The 13,329-nt window shown below is 35.2% G+C and overlaps 1 protein-coding gene across 1 annotated transcript; it reads left to right on the top strand.

Moving 5' to 3' along the window:
- The first annotated feature begins 2,550 nt into the window (after positions 1-2,550).
- On the top strand, positions 2,551-5,877 carry LOC104763305 (uncharacterized). The gene is made up of 5 exons (XM_087497820.1): positions 2,551-2,617; positions 2,669-3,798; positions 4,416-4,674; positions 4,769-5,292; positions 5,356-5,877. The coding sequence occupies exons 1-5, from the start codon at positions 2,551-2,553 to the stop codon at positions 5,875-5,877; spliced, it is 2,502 nt and encodes an 833-aa protein (XP_087353946.1).
- The last annotated feature ends 7,452 nt before the right edge of the window (positions 5,878-13,329 follow it).

The raw sequence follows: 13,329 nt of genomic DNA, 5'->3' as shown, positions 1-13,329 counted from the left end.
CAGAAGGTGTCCATTTCCTTCTTTCCCTACGACTTGCAGTTGTGTCTTCACTTGGGGAAGCTGCGGAACTGACTTGGGAACTAAAGAGAGGAACTGGGGACGAAAGAGTAGGTATATTTGGGTAGAGGGAATCAAAAGAAATGGTTTGAGGATAGCCACTCCCCTGCTGACTATTCATAAGTCCCACAAAATTTGTGGACTGATTTAGATCATGGTCAGACTCCATAGTAGCAAATGGGATTTAGAAGAATATGGAAAGAAAAGAAAAACGGTTTATGCTTGGAAGATATTCGGGTTTGTGGTTTAAAGATCAAGAAAAGCTTAGTTTATAAGGTGAAGTATATTGGAGCTACAATTAATTTTCGACACCAAACACACAATGAATACACTACCTAGTCATTTCCATTAATGACAGAACAACCACCAATTAACACTAATGACAACCTAGTCACAAAGAAGTACACATAGGAGCACAAATAAACAGTCATGCTATAACTCACTACCCAAAATAGATACTACCAAACAAACAAAGCAATCAATTGGTTTCTAACCAGTTAGGTGTATATTTACCTCTTTCGGTTGGTTGAAATGTTGTTTCCTTGTCGCCTTAACTGTGACTTGCTTGAGCTCAACTAAAAGAAACTCACAAAACAAGAAACAAGAAATGGTTAGTAATGAAACTAACTGTGTAATGAAACTAACTGTGTAAAGACATCCATTAAAGCATAAATACAAGTAGATGAGTCTTAATACCAATTGTGTAAAGACATCCATTAAAGACACAACAACCAACAACCAACTACTAACTCAATCCGACTATGAAAAAACAATTTACAGTTTGCTTATGAACCACATAGGCTGGTAATGAACCACAGAGGCTGGTTTACAGAGTTTGAATACATATCAAAACAATGAAACTATAACTCATAATACTCATAAAGCACTCGGACTATTACATAGATCAACTCATAACACTCATAAAACAAACACAAAAACTCAGAATCAACCAACCATCTAACCAAATACAGAGTTCTACACTCTTGACTAATCGGATCATATGCATCATTTCTCACTTTTTCAATTACTTCCAAGCAGACTTATATGGACTCAAAACCCATGGAATTTAAACAAAAACGAATCCTATATCCATGATTTATAAACATACAAAACAAACAATTGATGAAACTCTTCTAACTCGCAAATAAAACTCTTCTAACTCACAAATAAAACTCTTCTAACTCGCAAATAACGCGCAAATACATAAATAAATTAAGATTGAGTCAATTACCTCACGCAATCGAAGTGCTTGAATCTTCCCCAAATATTAGGGTTTCGACAGATCGATCTTCACCGGAATCAAATCCGTCTGCTTCACCGGAACCAAATCGACGCCGAATCCATGGAGAATCTGACGTGGAAATCAATCGAAAGAGAAGAAAAAAATCTATTGGAAAAACAGAAAAAATTCAATGCGAATCGCCTTTGCCTTCGACAAAGCGAGAGAGAAGAGAGAACACACGAAAAAGAAAGAGAAATGCCAAATAAAATTTACCAAATTAATCTCATCGCGCCACCTGTCCACCAAGAAACGTTTCTTTTGATCCTAAAATAAGAATCGTTTCTTTCAATCCTTAAGCTTTTGTTTCATTAACAATTAAAAACTATACCTAAGAAATTTACTAAGAAACATCTAAGGACTACCAATGAGGATAGTCTAACATCCAATAAAAAACCAAAAACTAAAAAAGTTAAAACCGTTGAAATACAAATACATTAAGGTAGCAATTGTCGCAGCTGATTTCTCCTCCCTCGATGAGTTAAAAAAAAAAATAGTGTTGATAAGTGAGAAACTTGTAAAAAAGTAATTATTTAGTTGGTGTGGTATAGATTTGTGAGCAGAAGCTGCAGAATGAGATTGGTGAGGAGAGCTGGTGGATGGAGGAGCCTTAGGCGCCACCGAGTAGCTAGTTGGCAAAGACTTAAAAATGTTGCATAGTTAATTTACTTCTTTTCCAATATCCTATTAGCCTGACCAATTTCTATTTACCATCATAATTCCAGACAATAACCATTGATTATGATGATTGATCGCAGTGTCCAACAATTCTTGCAACTTGCAAGTCATACACATTCTTTAACTTACCCATCTTCATTATCACCTCTCTCACCATGCATTTACTTCTTTCTATCATAATTTATCAGGTGAATAGTTCTCATGCATGACGTCAAAATGCAATTTTTGGCTTAAACTTACGAATTCTCGATTTTGGCTTGATAAATCTAATGTATATAAATTATGACATGATTTAAATTAGTGTAAAATAATGGTTTAGGGCCTGTTCTTATTCAGATAGATATGAATCTTGTAGGATATATCGTCAATGATATAGATGTAAATCTCATAGAGATAAGTTTAGTGTGATTTATGTATATCCACCCATTTGTATATAAGGGTAGCTCGATCTATTGAATAACACAAGTCAGTTTCAACCAATTCTCTTCTTAATCTTACATGGTATGAGAGCCAAGTTTCTAATAAAATAAAAAACGATGAGTGCTTCCGACGACAACAAACAAGTTGCAGTCGCAACTAAACCCATCAAGGAGGTAGCAGTGAGTTCTCCTTACTAGCTTCATCACTCAGATAATCCCGGATCTGTGATCTCAGGGGTACAATTGAATGGTGAAAACTATTCAGAATGGGCCACCGAGCTGGAAAAAGCTCTTCGTGCAAAGCATAAGACGTGTTTCATTGACAGAAGTTTACCAACTCCATCAACCACATCTGCAGACTACGATCAATGGAAAACAGTGAACTCCATGATAGTAGGATGGATTCGTTCCTCAATCTCTCCAAAGATCTGCTCTACGGTGACGTTCACACCTGAAGCACACAAGTTGTGGGTCGATCTAAAGAAGAAATTTGCGGTTGGAAATTCTGTTTGTGTGTATCAGTTGAAAGCGGAGCTTGCCGCTTGCAGACAAGAAGGTCTTTTAGTTTTGGACTACTATGGAAAGCTTTCTTCCAAGTGGGAAGAAATTAACAACTACAAACCAATACACCATTGTTCGTGTGGGGGGACAGCGCCGTATGTCAAGGAGAAAGAAGAAGAACAGGTGTACCAGTTCTTGATGGGCTTGGATGAGTCTCGTTTTGGCAACATTTGCACAACCATCATCGGCACTGATCCTCTACCCGATGTGAATGAAGTCTATCAGAAGATCGTTCGAGAAGAGCGAAGGTTAAACTCATTAAGGAATGAGCACAAATCTGATGATGTGGGTTTTGCTACACGATCAGAGACTCATTCCGAGTCTACATCATTATTTGTACCACTGGCAGCAACAACAGGGGCTCGTGAGCGTGTGCGGACGTGTTCACATTGCGGAAGAAGGGGTCATGAGAAAAGAACGTGCTGGCAAATATTTGGGTTCCCGAAGTGGTGGTCGGAGAGATACCAAGGGACTCCACAAAGAGGCAGAGGAAGAGGAAGCAGACGAGGGTCGTTGTCAGACAGAGGAAGAGGAACTCCACATTTCCGCTCTAACGCTGCTCAAGTCAATGTCACAACAACGTCACCGCTCCCAAGTTTTACACCTGATCAGATGGAGTCTCTACAACATATGCTGGAGCAACAAAAGAGCTCTCCAATCCCTGAACGTTTGCAAGGTAAGAATAAAACAGGTGATGTTATACTCGATACCGAAGCATCACACCATATGACTGGCGATGCGAGTTGGCTTCTTAGTTTGACGGATATGGTGTCTTGTCCAATTAATTTTGCGGATGGTAGTCAAGTACTTGCTCGACAGTATGGTGTGTTGCCACTGTCAAAGAAGATCTCGCTTGAAAACGTTCTTCTTGTCCCAAATTTAAATTTCACATCGTTGTCCGTTCCAAAGCTGTTGTAACAAACGAGCTGTTTTGCTCTTTTCACTGATACACACATTGCAGGACCGGTTTAAGAGGACGCTGATTGGCGCAGGTGAGAACGTGATGGTGTTTATGTTTATCGGGATGTGACGGCTGCACGAGTACACAAGGTTCAGGTTGTTGAAGACAAGACTTTGTGGCATCGACGGCTGGGACACCCATCTTTTCAAGCTTTGTCATTTCTGCCTTTGTTTTTTGGTGTTGGTTTTGAAAGTAGTTCTAAGCAGCTTAGTGATTGTGAGATTTGTTTTAAGTCAAAACAAACTAGAGTTGGATTCTTTGATAGTTTTAATAAAGCTTCAAAATGTTTTTCTCTCATTCATGTTGACGTATGGGGACCATATCGTGTTCCTTCCTCCAGTGGGGCAAATTATTTTTTAACAATAGTAGATGATCATTCTCGGGCAGTTTGGACATATCTGCTTCTTGAGAAAAGCGAGGTTAAGATAGTATTACAAAAATTTTGTCATATGAATGTAAGGCAGCTTGGAAAACAAGTGAAGACAATGGAACAGAGTTTATGTGCTTGACAAAGTTCTTTGCGGAACAAGGGATCGTCCATCAGACATCCTGTGTAGGGACTCCACAACAAAACGGTCGTGTTGAGAGGAACCATAGGCGCGTACTCAATGTAGCTTGTTCGTTCTTGTTCCAAGCACACTTGACCATTAAGTATTGGGGAGAATGTGTCCTAGCCGGCACTCACGTTATCAACCGGACTCCAACTACGATACTACATGGCAAGTCGCCTTAAGATATATTGTTTGGAGCTTCGCTGATATATAGTGATCTTAAGGTAATCGACTGCTTGTGTTATGCCCACAAAATTGCTAGGGATAAGGATAAGTTTGGAACTCGAAGCAGAAAGTGTGTATTTTTCGGATATCCATTTTTGGGAAAAAGGATGGATGGTTTACGATCTAGAAACAAATGAGTATTTTGTTTCAAAGGATGTAGTGTTTTATGAAGACAATTTTACGCTTGAGAAGATTCATTCACCTTCTTCTCAATTCATGGCTGATCTCGTTCCATTGCCAAATGAGGATGTCTTTCGTGATGATGACGTACAACAACAGTGTGAAGAAGATGAGAATCCAGTGTTCGATGTGGAGCCATTAATCTTGTCATCACCAACCAATGTCGAAACAAAGGAGGTCGAAGCTGGAAGTGTCAAAACAGAGGAGACTGCTGAAACTGTCAAAACAGAGGCGGTTGCAGCTGTAGAACAACTTGGCAAGGGTTGCAAGAACAAGATTCCTTCTGTTAAACTTCACGGCTATGAAACTTATAATGCACGTGTACTTCCTGATAAACATCCATTTCACGTTCCTCAACCTGACCAGCCAGCTTCCTCTTCGGTTCAAGGTAACACTCCGTATCCTTTGTGTGATTATATCTCTGACCATAAGTTTTCATAGCAGCATCAGATTTTCCTAGCAGCAGTCAGTGCTGGAATTGAGCCTGTCTATTATAATGATGTTGTTAAAGATGCTAAATGGAGAGAAGCTATGGCTAAGGAAATAAAAGCTTTGGAAGACAATGACACTTGGAGTTTAGAAATGTTGTCAGCCGGTAAGAAAGCACTTGGTAGCAAATGGATATATAAACTGAAGTTTAACGTTGATGGGTCGTTAGAGCGTTACAAAGCAAGTCTGGTAGTTCTTGGGAATCATCAAGTCGAGGGGGAGGACTTCAAAGACACTTTTGCACCAGTTGTTAAGATGACAACAGTTCGTGCTCTTTTTGAGGTGACTGCAAATAGAGCACCTCAAATGGACGTTCATAACGCATTTTTACACGGTGATCTAGACAAAGACGTCTATGTGAAGCTCCCACCGGGTTTTCTAACGTCTCATCCAACAAAAGTCTGCAAGTTGAAGAAGTCGTTGTATGGCCTTAAACAAGCACCCGTTGTTGGTTTTCAAAGTTGTCATCGGCTTTGATTAGTTATGGTTTTAAACAATCATACACCGATTACTCTCTCTTCACATCCATCCGGGGAGAAACAAGTATTTGTGTGCTTGTTTATGTCAATGACTTAGTCGTGTGTGGAAGTGATCCTGCATTGCTTGAAAGATTCAAAGATTACTTGAGCAAGTGTTTTAGTATGAAGAATTTGGGCCCGCTTAAGTATTTCCTAGGGATTGAGGTTGCTAGAGGACTAGATGGGTTCTTCCTTTCACAAAGAAAATATGCACTTGATATTATAGCTGAGGCAGGATTGCTTGGTGATCATCCTCTGTCATTGCCAATGGAACAAAATCACATATTGCTAGGTGACAACATACCAAAATTTGCTGATCCTGCAATGTATAGATGAATGGTTGGTCGGTTGGTATATCTTCGTATTACCCGACCGGAGCTCTGTACTGCTATTCTTGTTTTGTCTCAGGTTATGCATGATCCGAGACAAGCTCATTGGGAGGCTGCAATTCGTGTGATTAGGTACCTCAAAGGAGTCCAGGACAAGGTATTAATCTTAAGGCAAATGTGAAGCCTACGGATGTGGCATATTGTGATGCAGACCTCTCTGGGTATCCAAAGACCCAACGGTCTCTAAGTGCATATGTTGTCATGCTTGGAGATTCTCTGATTTCTTGGAAAGTAAGGAAGTAGAAAACAATGTCAATGTCTTCTGCAGAATCAGAATATCGAGCAATGGCAGAGACAGTCAAGGAGCTTAAATGGATCACTATGTTACTTGAAGATCTTGGTGTTCCACCTACTGCACCTATTGCGTATAATCCAGTGTTTCATGAAAGGACTAAACACATTGAGAAAGACTGTCATTTTGTTAGAGATGCAAACACGGATGGACTCATTAACGCTTCTTATGTTCCTACGAGTGAGCAAGTGGTGGATTTGTTGACCAAAGCATTGGATAGTTCTGCGTTTGAATATCTTTTGTCCAAGTTAGGAGTGTCGTATTTACACTCACCAACTTGAGGGGGAGTGTTAAGATAGATATGAATCTTGTAGGATATATTGTCAATGAGATAGATGTAAATCTCATAGAGATAAGGTTTAGTGTGATTTATGTATATCCACCCATGTGTATATAAGGGTAGCTCGATCTAATGAATAGCACAAGTCAGTTTCAAACAATTCTCTTCTTAATCTTATAGTTCTTTTACTAATCACTGGAATAGCGATGGTGACTGATAAATAAAGAGAGGAAGCTGAAAGGACAACACAGGATTAAAAAAATTCAGGTGTCAGAGCGACTATTTTTACGAGAGTTGTTAGTGTCACCATTGACAGTAAAAATAACAGCAACTGTTGAAAAGATTATAAACTGTCGCTGCAACTGGTGTTGCCGATGTTCTCTCCGCAAACTTGACTCTCAAGTTACATGTATTTTTTAGTCGTCTATCGCTGGATCATCGATCATGAAAAGAACAGAACCTTAGTGTAAATTATAAGGGTATATATTTTAGTATCTGGAAAATTTTGGATGCAAATGGTAGATCATTTTCGTTACACCATGAAACTCACACGCCTAATTTAACAAAGCTAAAAACACATGTTTTGATGTAGCATCCGGATAAATAAATAAACAAGCCCATAACAGATCAATGGGGCTCGAGTTTTGCAGTTAGGAAACTTTGCACTATACTCAAACGAGTGTTGGCCATAAAGATCCCCAAATCCTTTGCTTGCTTCCTCATAAGTTCTTGAACTCGCTGCTGAATCCACAATAGGGTTTAATCCTGCTTGCTGCATTATGTTCTCAGTCTCTTTCACAACCTCACTCATTGATGGCCTTTTCACTCCTTCTTGATCCACGCATCTTAGAGCCAAATTTACATACTTTTTGAACCCTTCAAGATTCTCGCTGGTTGAGCTGATGATCATAGCGTCCAACAATTCTTGAAGGTCATACAAGTTCTTCGATTTATTTATCCTCATCTTCACTTCTCTCACCACATATGTCTCCCATTCTCTATTGGAGTTTTACCCGCTAGAAGCTCAGTCAAACATAACAACACCAAACCCGTAGACATCGCTCTTCGCTGCCAATTGATTCGTCATGTAGTACTCCGGATCCAAATAGCCCTAACTCCCGAGTTATTGTGAGTTTAACATATCTAAGAAAGAGAGAAACGATAATGGTTTATTATTCTCTACTCACCATGGTTCCTTTTACTTGTGTTTTCACTTGAGGTTTCTCAGCTTCTCCCACAAGTTTAGAGAGACCAAAATCAGGAACCTTTGCAGTTAGACTATCATCAAGTAATATGTTACTTGATTTAATATCTCTATGTATAATTGGAGCACGTCTCAAGGAAATTCAAGCAAAATCAACAGTAAACAAAGGAAAAGAGAATCATTGTTGACTGGCTAAACCAACTCTTTAATCCAAGTATCATTGGTTTTAAGATCAACAGTACTGGAATGCAAGAGAGATATGAAATGCTGGAGTACTGTTCTGGCTATCATAATTTCTGTAAACAAATGTAGCCCGAATCAGAACCGAGGACAAGTCCTTCTCTGTCACTGGTACCTGATAACAATGGCGATCATGAGAATCCAGGAAGAATCTGATGGGAACACTAAAAGTAGAATTCTTGTCGATGTATGTAACCGTGCTAGTGTTACCCGTTTGGATATAATCGTCGTTTGAAACCTAGGAGCTGTTATAAGTCGCAGTGTAACTTGAGCCGTTACAAGATAAACTCAAGAAACTTGTTTCAATACAAAGATTCAATCAAACTGTTGGAAAGCAAAGGAATAAAATCGAGAATTTGTTATAAATACTTTTTTTGACATACTCTTTTTCAAAAATACCCATTTTTTTGGAATATTTTCATTTTTACCCTTTTTTACACAATTACAATATGTTAAATTAATTCTTAGAATTTCTTTTTTAGGTTTGAATTCTCAATTTTATATTTAGGGTAGGGGTGAGCAAAAAAACCAAAATCCGAAAAACCGAACCAAACCAAACCGTAATAAATGGTTTGGTTTGGTTATGGTTAAATCTAAAAATCCGTTTGGCTTTTATTTTAATTAACCATTTGGTTTAGATTTGGTCTTGTTAAAAACCGTAAAACCGAATGGTTTTTGTGGTTTTTTACAAAAATTTAGGATAATTAGATATAATTAGTTTCTCAAGCTTATAATTTTATATTGTATAACAATATCAATAATTTTTTTCTATATTGTGCTTATAGTTATTGATCTCCTATTAATCTATAGAATTACAAAACTCTAACCCTAAGTCTCTATTCCCTAACCTATATATATTCATAAGTATTTGTTGTCATTGTATTTGTTCCTCTTACATGTGTCTCCTTCGTGCAAGTCTGCAACTCAAACTACCAAAGGTTTTTTTTTGTTCTCTTTGTTTTTTGTATGTTATTAATAAACTTATCAACTGATCATCTATTATAAAAATAATCGCAGATGGCAGATTCAAGTCAAGACCGTAATCCCGCTGAAAAAAAGAAAGCAACTGATACTGATGATCGTTCCCCAACGGTAAAAAAACAAAGTGGTCACCGCTCAAATGTCTGGATTTGCTTTAAAAGCATGGAATAACCGTTAAAAACGTAACCAAACCGAAACCGAACCAAATTGTGATACATATGGTTTTTATATGGTTTTATTTTTGATGAAACCGAAAAAACCATAAACTGAAAAAACCGAACCGTAACCAAACCGAATTACATATGGTTTTTTTTATAGTTTTTTTTTATAAAACCAAAAAAACCGTAAACCGAAAAAACCGAACCGACACCAAAATGAAAAACCGAACGCCCACCCCTAATTTAGGATATAGTTTTTAAGATGTAGGGTTTAGTATTTAGGGTTTAGGGTTTAAAATTTAATCATTTTATCTATTAAAAAGGTGTATTTTTGAAAATGGACCTATAAATATTTTACACCTAAACGAGAATTATCATCACCAAATACATAACATGCACAGCTTACTGAAAACCATAAGATACACCTTCGAACATTGATTTTGAGCTTAGGGATGATACCTGACCTTCATATACTATTTGGTTTTGTCTATATTCATGTTGTTGTTATAATTTTCATATTTTCTGATTTTCAAAACTAATATTTTGACATAGTGATGAGAGAATGGCAAGTACCAAACTAATGGGGTTCTTTTGTCGATTAAGTTTTTTAGAGACCGTCAAGAGTCTGAGGGAAGCATTGTTGTTTGTTTGTTCAGATTTTACAACATAAGTGCCAAACTATTCACTAATTTTCGTTTTTTCTACTTTTTCGAGTATGTTTTCTAGATTCTGGATTCAGAAAGCTTGTCTGATTCATGGATGAATCTGACTGGAAAGACATTTCTGTTTTATTGTATGGGTTGAGAAAAAGAACATCTGGAATGGTAAAGAAATCTACAAGGTGTGGAAAGTAATGTCGAGAGATGATCTTCTTAAATCATCACAAATAAAGATGATGAAATTGATTAACAAAAAATTAAGAACGGCGGAGATGTCGGAAATGGACCGGATGAATACAAATATGAAGAAGATGATAGGTTTGTTTTCTAAGGGGTCAAGGCAAAACCAAAATAAAATATTTGGGGAGATATTGGTTTAGGATTTAGAAAGAATTTTAATGACTTTATGTTCTTGCTGATTGTTAGGGGGAGGTATTGGTTTAGGATTTAGAAAGAATTTTAATGACTTTAAAAGTTAGGTAAAATATGTTGTTATTCAATCAAGACTTTTAAAAACTCTTTAAAAGTTTGGTGTTATTGGTTGTGGATTTGTAAAAAGTTATCTAAAATCTTGATAAATCTAGTGTTATTGGATTAAGAGTTTTATAAAGTCATTAAAAGTTTTATGTTATTCAAGTAAACAAATGAATCTTGGATTGTTAATGAATTCAAATTTTATGTTATTGGTTTAGGATTTATATCATTTCCTTCATAACAAAAGTCATGAAAACTCTTTCATCAAATAGAAAGATTTTAAAAGATTAGAAAAAACAAATCATCAAGATTTTAAAAAACTTCCTAAACAATCTCTTAGAATCCTTCATTTTTAACTGAAAAATAAATAAGTTTTTAAAAGTTTTTTATATAGATTTTTTAGTTTTCAACGTAAAGGTAAAAATGTTTCCTGTTGTGTATATAAGCATATACAAATCAAGATTTTTTTTGAAAGCATACATTTTTCTATCTAGAGATTGTATATAAGGGAGGATTGTGGTATGAACGGGTGTTCATCCAATTGACATAGCATCTACAAAACAAGAAACTTACATTTGATTGCTTAAAAAAGTCCACATTTTTTATATGAACATGGTAAGTCACAAAATACTATATTAGGGAGAGGTATTGGTTTAAGGATTTAGAAAGAATTTTAATGACTTTATGTTCTTGCTGATTGTTAGAATCATAGAAAATTGAAAGTTAAAAATGAAGGATTCTAAGAGATTGTTTAGGAAGTTTTTTAAAATCTTGATGATATGTTTTTTCTAATCTTGTAAAATCTTTCTATTTGATGAAAGAGTTTTCATGACTTTTGTTATGAAGGAAATGATATAAAATCCTAAACCAATAATATAAGATTTGAATTCATTAACAATCCAAGATTCTTTTGTTTTACTTGAATAACATAAAACTTTTAATGACTTTATAAAACTCTTAATCCAATAACACTAGATTTATCAAGATTTTAGATAACTTTTTACAAATCCACAACCAATAACACCAAATTTTTAAAGATTTTTTAAAAGTCTTGATTGAATAACAACATATTTTACCTAACTTTTAGAGTCATTAAAATTCTTTCTAAATCCTAAACCAATACCTCCCCCTTAGTGTTTGTTTTCTTCAGCTTTTCTATAGATTTATTTAAGAAACCTCTGTAAGAAATTCTTATTAAAGTATTTAGTTGAGCTTTGCATTAACATTAATTAAATTTTGAAACCAACAAGGGGTACGTATACATAAACTATATAAGTACAATTAATCGCCCATGACTATATTGTAATCAGCTGTATGTATTAAATTATATTATTTTATTAAAATGGCACTATAACTTGGAATGTATATGGAAAAGAAAACAAAAAAGACAGTAAAATTTTATAACATGAGCACCTTGAATTTTTTTTATAGTCTTTTAAGTCATGGTTACCTTGAATTCCTAACGAAATTTTCAAGGTAACGATGACTCATAGTATAAAAATTTCTAATCCAAATCTTAAAGTACTGATTAACACTCAAACACCCAAATATTCATAAATCAAAACGACAAAATTTTTGGTTAATGACATTATACTATATAAATATGTTTACACATACTTTTTTCTTTTTGGTAAGGATATGTTTACACATACTAAATAAATGATTCTTACTATTTTCAATTGAACTAGCGTAAGTTCAAAATAAAATTAAAATAAAAAGTACATAGAATATTTTCTGTAACATTTAAAAATATTAAAAAAAAACATGATCTAATATAGGTGAAATATATATAAAATAGTAAGAATAAAGAAGTCAATTAATTTTGTAATATTTTTATTAAAACATATGATATATAGATATACTATGAATTATATTTATGTTTATTTCATAGGGGAGTTCGAGAATTTATGTATTCGTCTGGTCCCCTCCCGTTTTCAATCGAAAATTTGTCCCATATTCGGAATGTCCCATATTGGGAATGTTTTCTGTTATGCAAAGAAAAAAAATTAAGAACGGATGTATGACATAATGGAACATGACAAAACGAAAAGAGAGTTACGGCCATCCCTAAATATTTGTATATGTTTTAAACGGGTTTGCATCGCTGTTAGCGGTTATATATCCAATTTGATAGTTCACAAATTTAATAGAATCCAACCAATCCTTTGTTTGATTTAGTTTGTTACCAGTCCAACCGTTATGTTGTTTCAAATTTTAAAATACTGGAGAAATCATTATTATTTAAAAATTTCAAACATTAATAAACCAACCCAAATATCAAACTAAAATCTCAATTAGTATAAGTTTGATTATATAGACAAAAATAATTTTGTTTATAAACATAACCCCGCAGCTACGTGCGGATCGGAACCTAGTAGTCTTTTAAAAACCCAAATAATATTCCACACTAATCACTATAATATCACTTACTGTATGTAAAATTATGAATTTGTCGAAACCTAATCATGCGTGGAGTCTGTTCGTGAACTCTCATTAGCTATTTTATGAAAAAAAGTCTTATTTTTTCCTTATATGGTTTCTCGTCAAGCTAATGTCGAAGCGTATAATTTGGCACGTATATACGTACTGAACCGCTATTAATTCCCTTTAAATAATGTTCCTCAGAATTGCCTCTTTTGAGCTAATTAAGAGGCTGATTGGTAGGGACTTTAACAAAGAAATTTAGAACATAAGTTGTGATTTTAAAATCCTGGCGTTACAATGTAATTCAACA

Source organism: Camelina sativa, chromosome 18 (assembly GCF_030686135.1).
Source record: "Camelina sativa cultivar CO46 ecotype springtype chromosome 18, ASM3068613v1".
Taxonomy (NCBI): Eukaryota; Viridiplantae; Streptophyta; class Magnoliopsida; order Brassicales; family Brassicaceae; genus Camelina; species Camelina sativa.
Note: the sequence above shows the minus strand (reverse complement) of the source record. Positions and strands in the feature narration are given on the sequence as shown.

What these genes read in the sequence shown, in the direction of transcription:
- LOC104763305 (XM_087497820.1), top strand. Translation starts at nt 2,551, where the DNA reads ATGAGTGCTTCCGACGACAACAAACAAGTTGCAGTCGCAACTAAACCC. An exon ending in CATCAAGGAGGTAGCAGTGA is followed by an intron (nt 2,618 to 2,668) that starts GTTCTCCTTACT and finishes CTGTGATCTCAG; the next exon opens with GGGTACAATTGAATGGTGAA. An exon ending in TCCAACTACGATACTACATG is followed by an intron (nt 4,675 to 4,768) that starts GCAAGTCGCCTT and finishes CAAAATTGCTAG; the next exon opens with GGATAAGGATAAGTTTGGAA.